The following is a 16937-nucleotide window of genomic DNA, read 5'->3' on the forward strand; positions in this document are numbered from 1 at the left end:
ATTGAAACCGAATACACGAGAAAAAAAATCAATTATAAAGCATTCAGCTGTGTTAGTTCCTCGCTCGAAGAAAGAAAACTTGCACCAAAAAAAATTGGTATCTGCTTCATTAAGGCGTGTCGCAAAAGGCTACCCTTGTTGACGCCGATGAACCCTCCGCAGTCTCAGGACGCAGAATGTTTACGTGTTGTTGCTGCGGGCCGGATGTGTTCCAAGAAAATTTGATCCAGAAAACTGTGTTCCTCTTGGCCGCCAGAGCGTTTCTTCAAATATGTTGATAAAAAAAGAACAACTTTAAAACACGGTTTTCTAGTTTTTTTCCTTTTAAATCTGTAAAAACTGAAAGAACGCCTCAAGACCTAAAGGCTAGCAGGGTTCAATGTAACACATACCCCAGTAGGTGTTGTTTTTCAGACACACACTGTACCTCACACAAGTTAGCACATCATGTTTACAGCTACTGTGTTTCCTACCTTCCTGACCCAAATGTCGTACAAAGTGGGGGAAAATAGTTATGACTATTGACCATTAAAGAAAGTAAAGCGATTCAGGGCCTCTTCCTTGTGAGAATGAGATGAAGAAGAACAAACCAGTTTTTTTCTTTCCACTCAAAATCCTTCTCCTCTAGGGATAGTATTAGTGTTTATTCGTCATTCACTCAGAGTAAACATTTAGAAAAGCACTAATACTGCCGTCGTGAACAGACAGCTACCTCTGTGCATTCCTCGAACAGGCGGGCTTGACGTCCCGCCTGTTCTCCGCCAGGTAGTTACGTGCAGTGACCGAACGTTCAGCGTGTGCTACCTTGGACGATGAACAGCTGGACGCCTCACTCCAGCTGTTTTGTGCTTTGTGTCGTGCGCGTGTGTTTGTACTGTGTCCTACCAGACCTGTATATATTTATCATGTTTATATGTAAATAAATTTATTGTCAGTGTACCCCTCCCCCTGTCCTTTCTACTATCCCCTCACCTCTTTCTTTTCACTTCTACACACTGCCTGCTAACCTTTATTTCCGCTGCCCCAGCTCAGGTGCTTCCAGCCGCGATAGCAGATGCCGGGGTAGCAAAAAATCTTTTACCTTAAATATTCAATGCAAATAAAAGCCACTACTACTACTACCAACTACATGCCTGCTTCATTACGATAACGAATTACACTGGTCAACACTGGTGTATGGCAGCACTCGCAAACGTCAAATGTATCTGGTATTTACTGTCAGGCGAAATCTACTTTGAGGACTAGGTGACAAATATCGGCGGTGTCCGCCGAGTTTTTCTTCTTCGCTTCAGTTGCGTGCAGCACACTCAAAGGGACGCACAGTGCCATTTTGATATCCACTACACGCAGAGCTCCGTGAAAGTGTAAGGGAATCTCCTGTTAGGAGATTATTAATGCGAAGAAAGCATTACATGGCTGACGAGAAGCAAAACCTGTCACCGGAAGTTGTCCGCAGATCGTGACCACAGAACGTGTCCACATAAAGTGGTACATGTCGTGTGTCCTCATAATCGGAGTTTGTGTCACTGAGGTACAAGTTAATGATGGTGTTGTATGTCTTAACGAGAATAAGAAATTTGTCCCGGGCGACACCCGAAATTTGGCATTCGCTGATTTAGACCAAAATCGATGCCCCAATCATAGTTAAGCGTGCCCGACACGATGGCGACCTCCAAATCCGGCCCGGATTATTGCCAAAGTTTGGCCCGCGTCCTACCCGAAATTTGACCTTGGCCGATTTAGAACAAAATCGATGTCCGAAATGTTTGACGTAATATTAGAGTCACGTGGGAACGGGTAAAGCCACTGGATGTCTGGATGACATGCAAAAAATGTGTGACGTCATAATAGAGTCACCTGGCTTGAACATGTGACGTCAGGGTGAAATGCAAAAAAAAATTATATACTTTTGTTTTCCGCCAAGTAAGCTGACTTAAGTGCTCTCGGAATTTTTGGTGTCTCAATGGCACGACTTTTGATGTGTCACACTAGCGTCTTATAAATGCTTGACTGCTTTTTAAGCGATATATGAGGAAATACGTCTACTTAGGGCAGCCTGTGACCGCTGATCCGGATCATGAGAGGGAAATAACTAACAGGATAAGAATGGGCTGGAGCGCATATGGCAGGTTCTCTCATATCATAAATGGCAGTTTACCAATATCCCTCAAGAAAAATGTATACATCAGCTGTATCTTACCGGTACTCACCAATGGGGCAGAAACGTGAAGGCTAACAAAGAGGGTTCAGCTTAAGTTAAAGCTACAGAAAGAAAAAGTATAGGTGTAACGTTAAAAGATTGGAAGCGGGCTGAGTAGGTGAGGGAACAAACGCGGGTTAATGACATCCTAGTCGAAATCAAGAGGAAGAAGTGGGCTTGGGCAGGGCATGCAATGCGAAGGCAAGATAACCGCTGGTCCTTAAGGGTAACGGATTGGATTCCAAGAGAAGGCAAGCGTAGCAGGGGGCGGCAGAAAGTTAGGTGGGCGGAGGACATTAAGAAGTTTGCAGGGATACGGTGGCAGCAACTGGCAAAGGACAGGGTTAATTGGAGAGACATGGGAGAGACCATTGCCCTGCAGTGAGCGTAGTCAGGCTGATGATTATGATGAGCAAAATTTAAAGAAATTGTCAATTGAAAAGATTTTAGTACACTGTCTGCCAATATCATTGGGCGGTCATCAAAATTCACATTCGTCCACGCAGACCTCATGGGCACACCAGAATATTTCCGTGTCGTTGCTGAAGGCCGGGTGAGCATGTGTTCGACAAAAATTTGATCCAAAAAAACCTTTTTCCCCTTAGCCGCGAGGACCTATGTTCAGAGGTGCTGATCAAAAAAGAAAGAATAATAAAGCTTTGAAGCACGATTTTTCATCTCTTTCTCCCGTTTTTCAGCCTGAATAAGAAAAAAGTGTACATGATATGAAAATAACTAAAGGCGCAAACCCTAGCATGCTCTGATGTGCCGAAACTATAGAAGAACTGCAGATTGGGCTAGTTGGTGTAGATTCATAGTGATGGTTCAACAGCGCAAACACACACAGACCAAGAAGGAGACTTGTGTCTTGTCTCCTTCTTGGTCTGTGTGTGTTTGCGCTGTTGAACCATCACTATGAGTGCCGAAACTAGTTTCTATGTTTGTTTACGAGCAACAGCGTTTAGCACTCAGTATCCGGTCCTGTTGCCTCAGGCTCACGTAATAGTTGGAGATAAATTTAGGATGCGCAGCTGTTGGACTGTGGCAGCTCATGCTTCGCTGAATGATGACATTTTCGTACGTTGCTGATTTTGTGTCGTACTGAGCATGTTTCACTTTTTTATTACAAGCGATGTCGTTCAGTAGGATTCGTTCGAGTATAGATAAGCCTGTTCAACCCAAAGCCCTAAGCCAATGCCTTGTATATAACACAGGCGCTGCCATTTGAAAACAACAAAAATATGAGCCAGTAAAACAAAGGAGTGCTAATTACCGCTAAGATGGAGCTGAGGAAAGTGCTGCAAACAGATGTAGAGTTTGAAAATAAGAATTGTGCTTCGGGTATGCCACGTGTGGCGTTATATTGATGACATGCATGTATACTGGACCATGCATGTGTATACTAAAGTCGTTCGGCTGGAATAATTTTGACCGCAAGTTGACTCAATAGCTTTGTAGTTTTGGAAAACAAAACAACAAAAGAATTGACGACTCACAGTCGTCGTTTTTTTTTGTGTGTGTGTATTCGTCACCTTGCTAAAGCACACACGTGCGTATATCGAGCTTTAGCCCTCAGTTTGGAGCGTTTAGGCTGTGTACCAACATTGCAAGATTAGTTTCCAAATTAAATTACATTATTATTTACTGTCGCGCAAATCGCGCAAATGTAATTAAATTGCATCACTAATTACTACTACCAAAAAATAAATGACAGTTAATTACAATTACACCAGAAATATAATGTAACTATTTTATTTATGGAGAATGCGAACAAGCACTTCGTCGCACAGCTTGTCACAACTTCGCCAGTGTTGCATAAACACTCTCTCAAAGCAAATAAAACCAGATCAATGGATCTTATTTCCAAGATACGTGGCATGGATTTCGCTCTTTTCCCGCGAACTGTTGACCTTCCTTGCTTTCTAGCAACTGAGGTCATTACGAGTGACTAAAGTTAGCAGAACCACCGTCAAGCGCTCATCACTTTCACTGAGCTCCTGTCAGAATCGGATGGCGAATGCTTGCTCGTCTCGCGCTGTCCGCACCCATTAATGCTTCCAAAAAGCTTGCTGCTTCGAATGTACCACCCCCATGGCCATCTGCACTAATCCGTACTCCAGGCGCTTGTAGCGCCTCTTGGTGACGACGACGTAACTCGAGCGCGAGTGGCGTTTCGGCGCGAGCACTCTTGTCTTCTCGTCTACAGACTCGCCAGAAGGCGTCGCCTCTGCCGATACCCGCTCATCTCCAGAATGCATCTCCCCACCATGCCAGAGTGCGTTCCGCCTCGTTTATCTGCCGACTCGAGCGTCGGCCGAGAACGCCAAGTTCGGACCCGTGTCGCCTTGGGACATACCACTCTTGTGCAGAGCGCTAGAGCATTGTGCACCGTGCAATAAAAGCTGGAAGGAGCTAGCCCACGGTTTCTGGGCAAGGTATACCTACCTTGCTTGCAGGTCTATATGACTCTACTTCCGTTAATGTTAAAAGCTGCGATGAGACGCCTCGGTTTCTAGGCAGGGAAGTCCGGTGACGCAAGCTGTAAATTTGTTCTCGAGACCCATCAGTCCGCACTTCCTAGGAACCAGTGTAGTCGATCGCGGGGTCATGCACAGTTCCTAGCTGCCGACCACCGCGTGTGCGTATGCAGGGGTGGAGATTCTTTAGACTCGGCGCCCGTCAAGGACTTGTGTGCAGAACAGAGCTCATCACTGAGCTGCCGGCGTGCAGCCCTGCGTCGGCTTTCGCCAGCACGCATGTTGTCTACGGCTACGCCCCAGTCTTGCCTTACTTTGGTCCCTCTTGCAATGACTTCGACCAGGAAAATGACAGCCCCGAACCGCCGACAAGAGAGGCCGCAGTGGTGGAATACTAGCAAAAGTAATACCGCAAATAATTACCTTCTTCTGTTTCGAAATTACTTGCCCCAAAGTAATGCATCGAATTACTAGAGCACAGAAGAAATTCATGAGATTACAGATTACCAGAGAAGTAGCTAAATTTCTATAACTTAATTACTGCCGAGTCTGCTATTTAGCCAGTATATGTGCATGACCTATTGTATATATGTAGGTACACCTCCCCCAGGAACAGTTGATGCAGGGGCAGACATCCGCCATCTTTGATCCTTAAACTAGCGAATATTTTTACAACTGCCAAGCCGAAAATATATTTTGATGTGCAAATGGAGAAAAAGAGTTTGTCTTTCAGATAACCTGCCGGCAGGTGGATATATGCGATATCGTCTAGGAGAGGTGAAGGCCAGGTGGAATGCATAGGATGTTTTTGAACGGCAATGCCATGAGTATTTTCATAAAGCCTCTACTTTTACGAAGACAGGTCCTGAGGCAGGCCCGCTGTAAAAAGGTTAACCCAACGTCCTTCTCTTTTGGCCTTCCAAGAGTTAGGCGGAAGCATGCGGGCTGATAAAAAAGAAGCAAGCAGCACGCGTATTTTCGCAGACACGCGGACACAAATATATAAAAGACGCTATGAAAAAAAAAGGAAGTAAAAATAATATATGCGAAGAGAGCGCCATGCTGAGTATTGACTTGGCCATAACATTAGGGCTCTCGTTCGCGGCCGAGAGAGGGTGAACAGTGGGGAAGAGTTGCGTGTGCGCAGTGCAAGGCGCCCGGCGAAATGCTAATGGCGTGGCTAATCCATCCGCCGAGGTACAAGACGTAAAAAGCAAGCGGAAGAAAACGCTGAGGGCGGCACACTTTGGTACCATATTAGCGTAATGAGCTGGGGATCAAATTAAGCTTTCACAGCCTTAATTAGCTGTTTATATTGGAAGCCCCGGGTTATAAGCACCAATCCCAAAAACATCCACTTTTTTTCCCCTCGCTTATAGGAGAGAGAGCATTACGGCGACAGCCACTGAAGGAAAGGAACGAAGCGAAAAACGAAAGGCGACTCCAATTTCACGCACAGCGGCAGCATGGGCTTCAGCTTGTGAAGCGCATCTTCTTTTCTTTTTTGCATATATGGGCAGCTAGTGCATTTTGGTTTTCGCTCGGCGCGGTCCCGTCCTCTGGTGTTGTATTATTACTGCTCCCGCGATTGGTAATTCAATATTGTTGGTAGAGAAGCCACGATGGCGACGAAGGAATAAGGAGAGCGATCAACTTATTACTATAGCACGCCGGATGGAAAAACCGCGCGCGTCACAAGCGAAGAGTTTTCTGCTCTTACTGAGTGTGGCTTACTTGAGCAATGGCGACACGGCACCTTCGACAGGAGGGTCAAGGACGCGCTTGGTCGGGAAGTTGACGGACACTGTCTTCGAAGCGCTAAGTACGACTTCATGTGCAACTTGAAAACCACGCCCCTCTGAGGCACAGGACTCGAATACGATCGCTTGCATTTGCACATTCAACACGCACTTTTATATGAAGCTAATTCATTTGAAGCGAGATTATTTTTCGAAATAGCCTAAAATAATTTAGGATGTCGCTATTGGTCTCCATTATAAGTCTGACAAGCAGTCCGCCTGTGCTCATGTTTTTGTGACTGAGCCGCCGCGGTGGCTCAGTGGTTATGGTGCTCGGCTGCTGGCCCGAAAGACGCGGGTTCGATCCCGGCCGCGGTGGTTGAATTTCTTTGGAGGAGAAATTCTAGAGGCCCGTGTACTGTGCGATGTCAGTGCACGTTAAAGAACCCCTGGTGATCGAAATTTCCGGAGCCCTCCACTACGGCGTCTCTCATAGCCTCAGTCGCTTTGGGACGTTAAACCCTGTAAACCAAACCAAACCTTTCTGTGATTGGGGGAGAAGGCATGCCCAATATACGCCAGGTCAGCCACAGCGGTGGGACGAAAAGCACACTGTTCGATGAAAAATAAAAAAAAAGACATTTTATAACAGCACTCAAATGTAACACGCATTACGAAAAGCAAGAAAACACGAAGTCAGTGTGGAAAATATTACTCTGCCTTTATTTCCGACTGGGAAAGAGAAAAAAAAAATTAAAACAACGGCCACAGAGCCCACGCGTCTCTTATTCACTGGTTTATTGAAAAACAAACAAGCAACCAAAGAAATCGAGCAATCCAGAGAAAGAAAAAGAAACAACACAAGTCCCATCCAGAAATACAAGAAGAAAAGCAAACAGCGGCAGTACTCAGCATCGCTGCTAGAAATTTTCTACAGAAACTTCTCCGCACACATTATAAACAAAAAAAAAAATTAACAATCATCCCACCGGCAAGTAATAGAAAGCAGTAAAAATGATACCAAGAAAAGCAAAATACAGAGCTAAATTCACATCTTTTTTTTTCCCCCTTTCATTCGAATATACAGAACAGCGCAAATAAATTACTTGGTGTTCATTTTTCTGCACTCTCCGTGCCCGCGTGTATGGCCACGTATTCCGCCTCCTGACAAGATTCGCTCAGGACTGGAGACGGCGCAACTGAAAATGACTACGCGCGCGTAATGAGCAAGATAATGCAAAAAGTGCAGTCACCGCACTGTTATGCAGAGAAAGCTCTGCTTTTTGTTGAAATAACTCGTATTTTCGATTCAGTCTTCAGTAGGTCGCCGGGAAAGGTTAAACAGGGGCCTGCAGGCGGAAAAAGAAGGTGGCATGGAGAGCCTCTCCGCGACGAGCATCCAGGCGGTCGGGAGGACTGCAGTTTGGCTTGGCGTATTTGTCTCGAAGGAGTCGTCTGCGTTGCAACATCGTATTGCGCTCAGCCGCAGTCTTTCCCGCACGACCCCCAGCAGCACCACCAAGCGGATTCGCTCTTCCCACGTGTGACGCCTGCCCTGCTAGCAGATGTCTTTGCAGCGCGTCAAGCTCCGCTGGAGGCCGCCTGGCAAACGAACAGCGCCAGTCTGTACGAAAAGGAACTTTAGAAACCCGCTTTTCGCGAGTATCTCTTCATTACACAACGGGGAAGGTAGATGTTAGGCAGGTTAAGTTCAAGTGGTGCCAATCGACCGTTTCGCAACGTCCGAGAAGGCTGGCGTGCGTGACGGCAACGATCGCCCTAATCACTCAGAATGTTAACATGCAGTTTGCGAAGGACCGGCTCTTATCCGCAAGGCCTGCTACGTTCGATTCGGGGCAGTTTATATATCGTTAGCTGCGGACGTTCCTGCAAAGTCGTTAGCGATTTAGACGCACCAATTTTCATTTAGGGCCATCAAGACAAGCTGAACACAGCGACCCGATATCGACTAAGGTCTGTTTTCGAGCTACGCCAATCTGTTCGGCGATCTCTGTTCAACAAGAAGACACCAAGAGCGTGCACTGTCGGCAGCGCAACGTGGCAAACAGAGCAGATTTAGAGGAAGCACGCGAATGTGTGCTTTCCCTTCGCGACAACCGCAGTCGTGCGACGCAGTTTTCGCGGCGCGGCGGCCTCTCCGCGTGCCGAGGCGAAGCCGGCAGTGAGCGCCGCCGCACGTGGGCAATGAGCAACAACACTGGCGGGAGAGAGAGAAAAGAAAAACAAGGAGCGAGAGAGAGGGTCCCGCCGCCCCTAGGAACTGGGCCCCACGGAGCCAGGTGCGCTCACTCGGCGTCTACCGCCACCTGTGTGCGTCGGCGCGCTTGGCTGCCGAACGGAGGCGCTGCAGGCCGCTTCGCTCGAGCGCTCGCTGGGGCCTCGCCAGCAGTGGTTACCCGTATCGAAGCATGGCTGAGCGGTGGCGCGAGAGAGGAAGAGCGCACTTTGAAGCACACCGAAGGTGATCATCAAGAGCGAGCTAAACGCTGGAGCTAAGAAGATGCATCTCCACAGCCCCTCTCCAGAATATAATGATACAACAGTGTTTCGGTGCTGTGTACTCGGCCATGCTTTTTGACTTGTGTGCGTGGCGTTGTCGTCTGCGTCTGAAGCAGCCTGGCAAACGTATGGCATGTCCGGCCTTCTCCTGTCTTTCATATTCTTTAGGCCGAATGATATCTGCGTAACTCTGGTTCCGGTACAGTTTAAGAGTGGCCGTTATTGTTCAGGACGGAGCATTGTTACTCCAAACCAGCTGGAGCAGCTTTAGCCACTTACGACGGGATCTTGACTGCAAGGGGGTGAAAATTGTACATGATCCACCGTCAACAATCAGTACCGACCGCGCGCAGCTAAGCAGCTCAGACGGGCGAGTTTGAATTCGGAGGATCCTTTTTTACCCCTCTCTCCGCGCGATGAGATCACTAACAGAACGGAACAACCCTGGCCGCGAGATTGAGCTAACCTGCCAGGCGCATATCGGGGCCGTAGAAGGTGGGCACTCTTCACATTCTCCCGTAATCGACGCAGCATCGTCAGTTTCGACCACTGCTTTGTCCACTCAGAAGAGCTGCTACGCCTCCGATACAGTCTGGCTGATCACTTGCGTCAAGGCCTTCAAGACTCACATTCGTCACAGACCAGATTGGCGTGGTTCACAAAGAAACTGCAAAACATAAAAAAAAAGTCGAGTAATCTCGGAGGGGATAAAAATGACTAAAAGGCTATCTTCGCAAGCTGGTCCTTGGTCCTACATATGGCGGCGCATTAGGTACAAGAAACAAAGTGGCATATTTTCCACGAGGCGATGGCACTTGTTCAAACGATAAGGGCTCGGTTTAGAACGAGCTAATCGTGATTTCTCGATCATTTGGCCTCCCCGGATGACTTCTACACGCCTCTTGACGTTCCCGGTACAAGGCGAGTGGAGAGCAGTGAAGCGAGCCTATCGCACCCAACAATAATTACAATGATCTGCTACTCTGCAGGCTGAATTTTCAACCGAAATGCTTGTGATTTACAAACAAGTACAGCTGCATTCAATGCAGCCATCCGCACTTTCGAACCTCGAGGGACGCTCGCAGCATTCAAGGTACACACACTCGCTCGCAACAAGCTGGCCAACGGAAGGAAGAACACCACTGGCGCTTACTAATACAAAATGAGCAAAACGGCTGAACTGTGCAGCACGGGAGAGGAGGGCGCGCTGAACGCGCGCTGCTCCGACCCACGGAGATCATGCGGAGCCGAAAGCGGCGACCGAAATCGCGCCGCACTAGATTGCACGAGCCATGCACAGGCCGCCTCTCATCTTCCACGCGCCATCGACCCATACGCGCTGCCCCATTCACAAGTGGTGATGGCACTCTCATCCCGTTAACGATGCCACGCCACTGCCTTTGTACATACATGTATACCCGTATTACCGTGAACAACGCTGTAGGTGGGGCGTGGCCTCGTTCTATTTTGATATTTCGCAAAAAAGCCTTTGATTCTGGAGCCTTTCGGGACGTGGTGGACGCTCGCAGAACGGAGCGAAAATTTTTGCGATTTTGATAGACGGGAGGGACCGTGTTGGGGCGAGAGAAAACTTTTGATGGGCGTGCGACACGTGCGTGTATAGAGCCGTGCTGCCGTGTGCTTCCCTATACGTCGCCTGTTTCTCTCCTCCGTCGTATCTTTACAATATGCACACCGACGATATCTCTGCCTATGTATAGATATATTTATATAATATATGTATAATATCCTATACGTTCACAAACACCTTCGCAAAATACAAGGAAAATAAAGAGCGCGTTTTTTGATATTCAACCATGAAAAGGTTTGATTTACTCTGTCTGCTCGCTCGATACCCGTTGGCACACACTATATGCATCGTGTCCACAAAAGCGGCGAGGCCCGCCGGGGAGAACAACGAGGGGGGAGGGGTCAACAAGGAAGGGAGTCCGTGTGTGGTGCAAAAATACTTCCTCTGCTAGGAGGAGGCGGCCAGGGCGAAGGAGCCGTTGCTCGTGTCCCCGTCGTGGTCCGGCGGCAGCGCGAGGGGCAGCGCCAGGGCGGCGCGGCGCCGCACCAGGTCCAGTTGGAAGCCGGCCGCCAGCCGGTCTTCCAGCCGGTGGTCGACGCTCAGCCGGCGGGCGTCCACGGCGGCGCCCAGCCGCTCGGCCAGGAGCTCCTTGCGGTGGTGGTCGTTGCTGATGCGCAGGTCTTCCTCCTCCGGCTCGTCCTCGGCCGCCTCGGAGTCGGAGCGCGAGCTGGACAGGTCCAGCACGCCGGGCGTCGGGTACCGGTACGGCGTCGAGGGCAGCAGCAGCGGCGTCGGAGACATGGACATGTCCAGGGGCTCGGTCTGCTCCGTCTCAAGGAACAGGTCGCGCTGCTGCGGCGTCAGGATGCGGATCGTGTGTCGCGGCTTGCGGCGGCTCTTGGGCGGCGGCTCCGAGGGCAGCGGCCCCGTGGCCGAGTGGGCGGCGGGCGGCACCACGGCAGCGGCGGCGGCGTTGCTGCTGGCCACGGGGCTGGTCGGCTGCAGCAACAGCGCGGGCGGCGGCGTCGCGTCGTAGGCGCGGGGCCTCCGGCCGCGGCGCGGTTTGCCCGCGTTGGCCTCGTCCTTGGGGCACTTGTGGTGCATGAGGTGGTGGCGGCGGCGGAAGCGGCCCAGGCAGAGCTGGCACTCGAACGGCTTCTCGCCCTTGTGGATGAGCATGTGCGCCTTGAGCTGGTTCGAGTCGGAGAACTTGGAGTCGCAGAGCTCGCAGGCGTACGGCCTCTCGCCCGTGTGCACGCGCAGGTGTCGGCGCAGGTTGGCCACCTGGACGAACTGGCGGTCGCAGTGGGTGCAGTGGTACGGCTTCTCGCCCGTGTGCAGGCGCATGTGCGTCTTCAGGTGGTGGTCGCGGGTGAAGCGCTTGTGGCACTCGCGGCACTCGAACGGCTTCTCTCCCGTGTGCGTGCGCTCGTGGTTCTGGAGCACGTGCTTGTAGCCGAAGCATCGCCTACAGACAGTGCAGGTGAAGACCTTGTCGCGCGGCGCCTCGCGTCGTCCCAGCAGGTTCGAGAGGAAGGCCAGCTCGCCCGTCGTCGAAGAGGCGGCGCCCGGCAGCGGGGGGCTCCGCGAGCCGCCGCCGCTCGACGGCACCGAGGAGGCCGCCGCGCCGCTCGTGGTGCTCGCCGCGCTGCCGGGGCTGCCGCCGTTGCTGCGACATTCCTCGGCCTCACTGGCCTCTTTCATCGCACTCCGCTGACCTGCGACGAGGAGGGACGCGCGGTTAGGCCTCGTCGAACCACACACAAGCGAGGTACTTATACACTGAACCCCAATAGAGAGCTCTCGTTTTGATTCGAGTTTCTGGGAGGTATTTGCTCATCAGTTTTGCGGCAGGGAGGTGTACTCTGCCTTTTATGAAGTTATTGCAGTTTTTGAGTCGATTATTACACTCAGGACTCCCAGGAAACGACAAGGTCAACAACATAGCCCGAGAACTAACTATCCGGGCAGGACCAGGCGCGTTCCCAAACTACAGGGCCAGCTCAGGGATGGACCATCTACTCACCTTTAGTGAAATCACGACTTTTTATCAAGAGAGCAGAATGGAATATCCCCTCCCAACCCCACGCTCCCGCAAGAGCAAGCGACCACTCTCAAGCAGCTCCAAACACACACATTTCCATGCCCCGCAATACAAGAAAAAATTCATCCAGATATATGCTCTGCAGAATGCAAAAGCTGCGGAGAGTATGCTAACCTCAGCCACATCATGTGGGCCTGCAATAAGAACCCTTTCAGCTGAATAACCACAGAGGAGCAGTGGGAGACCGCGCTCCGCAGCTCGGACCTGTGGAAACAAAAGTTGCTCACAGAGAGAGCTGACCAGGTCGCCGAGATCCAAGAGATCAAGGCCACCAAGCGACAGTAGTTCACCTACGCCAGAAGGGAGCCTTCCTCTTCAAAGACTCTATACATAAGGCTTACTCTCTCTCTCGTTTTGAGCCTACGAAGGAAAGATTCGGAATAAATAAGGTAATACACTTCCGGACATGCGCATGAGAATACCGTCTTGTAACTGTCGCAGTTTATCGTTAAGTGAAAATATTTATATGCCCTCAGGAGCCGCCGTTCACATTTTGGTGCCTGTGTTTCAATATAGCGACCATCCGAGGAAAAACGCTTCGCAGAAACGAGCGATCCTTTGTTGCAAGGGAAACGTTTCCGTCAGATCCCGTAAAAGGTCTCGATTCGCCACGAAACGTCGGTCTAAATACTTCAAACTGCACTGCTACTATGGCGTGAATGCTCGACGAGAGCTTAAGACCTGTCATTTTTAGTGCAAAGGATTGTGCAACAGGGCACCAATTGTCTCGCTTCGTCACCCCTGAGGCGGCAGCGGTTTGTGTACGCAGGAAGACAAAATGAAGCATATGTGCGTTCGAAAGCAGCGAAGCTCGTACAAGCGGTACACTCGAGAGGTATACCGCGCCCGGCTCGCAACGCATGCAGAGCTCGATTCCTGCCTCGGCTGCAGCTTGTTTTCCCAAAAAGTTTCGTAACAGAAGTAGTATATCCACTCCTGCAGACAGCGTGCGCTTTGCAGGAGTGCGGCTATTCTGGAAAAAGGAGTAGAATAGGCAGGGGCACTTTGGCAGCCTAATGTACAGTGGTGAGCAGCCTTTGTCGCGCTACTTCGACTGCCAATGACTGCCTATGTTTGTTACGGCTGCACCGCTTGGGAGCCATCCTCCTCCCCTAGCTGCCGCACACCGACTGACGACGGAGCAGCGCTCGACGCCGCCGCGCCGACAGCTCCACCTGTCGACGAAGATGACGTTACCTTTTTGGCAGCTGCGCTCGTCGATGAGTCACCCGAGGCGCTGGATGTAACGCCGGACGGACGGACGGGAGAATTAGCCATTAAAGGCTTTCGCCTTAATATGGGACAAGACAGGCGTTCCTAACACTCCTTCAGTGCCAAGACTGCAGAGTCCAACTTAGGGAAGAAATCATAACGCCGCCCAATCTGAAGAAGATGGAGGAATAAAGTGGCCTAAGATGAAGGAGCACATGTTTCTGTGAAATGCACAATGCCTCAGCATGCTCAACAAACAACGCAGCAGAAGCGATTGCAATGGTGCATGGAAAAGGCGTCAGGTGTGTGACAGGGAAATTATTCTCAGTTGGCCCGAGCAGTCTGCTGAGCAGATCATACCAGCGCATTCGAAAAACTTTCCCTTGACAAGGCTGTAAGCTTGGCATGAAAGTTACCCCCCCCCCCCCCTCTTCTTACCCTAAAATCCTCAAATCACAATATGGCGAAACGATGATGAGGAGGTTAAGCGGGAAAAATATTATTATACGTTTTCAGCCTACCGGAGACGTATTAGCGAAGACGTATACCGGTGTACCGGACCCGCTGCTCAGGTGGCCTCGCCTGGCTCTTCGTGAAGCAGCAAGTTGGTACTGGCTCATGGCTGAAAGAATGTTACTGGGCTGCAACAGAGACGAGGACTAACCGCGTAGGGAACACGAACTTTGTTCCTTACGCGGTTAGTCCTCGTCCCTGTAGCAGCGCAGTGACGTTCTAGCAACGTCACTGCACGTGGGCAGAAGGCGCCCGGTGAACTGGTATACGTCTCCGGCATGATAAAAACCTCTATTAGACGTTTTAGCATACCGGAGACGTACTATAGCGGAGACGTATGCCGGTTCACCGGACGCCTCCCGCGCATGCGCAGTGCCCCGCCTGGCCGCACGCATGGCGTCCAGTAAATCGGCATATGTCACCTCTAGTATACTTCTCCGGTATGCCAAAAACGTCTAGCATAGAATTTTAGCATATTGTATACGAGCGCTTACGTGCGTTGTGCGCAAGCATTTAGCGGGAGGTTACAGTGGAAACTACATGGGTACCTCTGGTTTATCGTACGCCAACCCGAACGCAACGATAGGGTGGATGGACGGACGGACGGACGGACGGACGGACGGACGGACGGACGGACGGACGGGCGGACGGACGGACGGATGGACGGACGGACGGACGGACGGACGGACGGACGGACGGACGGACGGACGGACGGACGGACGGACGGATGGATGGATGGATGGATGGATGGATGGATGGATGGATGGATGGATGGATGGATGGATGGATGGATGGATGGATGGATGGATGGATGGATGGATGGATGGATGGATGGATGGATGGATGGATGGATGGATGGACGGACGGACGGACGGACGGACGGACGGACGGACGGACGGACGGACGGACGGACGGACTGATGGATAAGGCTTAACCCTTTAAATTGGGTGGTGGCTCACGCCACCTAGCCATGACTGATGAAATTTCACTCGTGATTTTAGCCCCTAATTGTATAACCTTTACTCAGTTATTTCTACCCGCTTAATATCCGCTTTTTCCTCTGCTGTCCTTAAAACCCAATGCTTTGAATAGAGCTGGCCGCAGTGGCGTCATCTGGTTTCAAGAAGTGAAAATGTTTTATGTCGTATTTTTGGCACTTAGCCAAGGCTATACATGTCGTATCGCGTAGATAACCAGTTCCATGGCCAGTTCGGTCGAGTCAGGGCATAATTAATTTTTTTTTTTTGGGGGGGGGGGGGGGGGGCAACTAAACCATCAAGGTTTTAATAAAGTCACGGTGTGCACTAGTGTCCCTTCGGACCCCTACTGTCCACCGTCGAAACGGCGACTTCTGGTACGGCTGTGAGTACCCTGGCGTAAGAATTCAAATCAAGGGAGTCCATGCTCAGCGTTATCATGTTAGGATTAGGAACGGCGGAGTCGTCACACAGAATCGAAAATAAGCCAGTGTTAACCCTCATCAGCGAGATGAGGTAAAGCGAGTGTCACGTGCACCAGTTACAGCCAATGAATATACCTAAAAAATTCGCACTGGTTCAACTCTTCTGAACCTTGAACATATCTTGCAGATCTTGGAACCTTGAACATATCTTGCTGATCTTGAACAACAAGCCTCACATTGTTTACACTGTCTTCAAGAATGGTCTAAACGTAATTCCTTAAAAATAAACACTGAAAAAACAAAAGCTCTGCTTTCTAGGCCTCGCAGTAAGTTGACGTTGTTGCGGCATTGCCACTCTGTCTTAGGATGGGTTCGTCAATCATTCAAAGAGTTTCAGCAGTAAAAGTCTAGGCGTCATTTTAAAACGAAAGCTTTACTGCGAGTTTCGGAGCTCCGTCGCTTTGACCTTCAGCGTCCTTCAGCCACTCTGGAGGTGCGCCGAAACCGATGAAGAGCGGGAGCTTCGAAAGCAAAGGAAAGGCGCATAACTGCTCCCCCCCCCCCCCCCCCCCCCCCCCCCCCCCCCGGCTGGCTCTCCGGGCAGGTCTGGGATTCTCTGTGATTTAGCCTTAGGAGAGCTGATCCGGAGCCACGACCCGGATTAGCAAAGATCCATCATCCGTCAGATGGAGGCAGCTTACTACAAGACTTTCCCCGCGATGCACCCTCTGCCAATTGCTGCGCCCAGACCGTGAGGCCCCATGATGATGGGAATAAAGTTCATTCATTCATTCATGGCCCCTTGGGACAGTAGACACCTCATTCGCGCTTTTGCTATACGTGGCGGTAGTAGCAGATGTGCGCTGCATGCGTTGGCATTGACAACGTTGAGCCGGAAACGCGGCACTGAAGCCATAGGCCGTCTGTGTTGATTGTGTTAATTGGCGTTGGCGTTGACAACGTTTTCGACTCCGACGATTTTAAGGAAAGGAATTGCGCATAACTGGATCTCTGGGTCAGTGGATACCTGAATCGCGCTTATATATGTACATGGGGTGATGAGAAAGACGTGCGGGCTGCATGCGTTAGCGCTGTCGACGTTGTGGCAGACACGCGGCGCTGCATCAATAGCCCGCAGCGTTCATTGGGTGAGCAACCTCTCGCGATCAACCATTAACTGCCACCTGCCAGGGTGGCAGGGTGGGCGCGCTGCCTATCCAGTTTCCGCAACGCACTCTA

At 50.7% G+C, this 16937-nt stretch overlaps 1 protein-coding gene across 5 annotated transcripts in view; it reads right to left on the reverse strand.

Moving 5' to 3' along the window:
- Positions 1–7118: 7118 nt before the first annotated feature.
- LOC149371697 (uncharacterized) overlaps positions 7119–16937 on the reverse strand; it is a 160724-nt gene continuing 150905 nt past the window's right edge. For all 5 annotated transcript variants that reach the window (XM_089565939.1, XM_089565940.1, XM_089565942.1 and 2 more), the window contains one exon: positions 7119–12185. In XM_089565939.1, the coding sequence (XP_089422065.1) occupies positions 10915–12185 (1271 nt within the window). In that variant the 3' untranslated portion in view covers positions 7119–10914. The remainder of the gene's footprint in view (positions 12186–16937) is intronic.

Source organism: Amblyomma mixtum, chromosome 1 (assembly GCF_055824585.1).
Source record: "Amblyomma mixtum isolate Tamu chromosome 1, ASM5582458v1, whole genome shotgun sequence".
Taxonomy (NCBI): Eukaryota; Metazoa; Arthropoda; class Arachnida; order Ixodida; family Ixodidae; genus Amblyomma; species Amblyomma mixtum.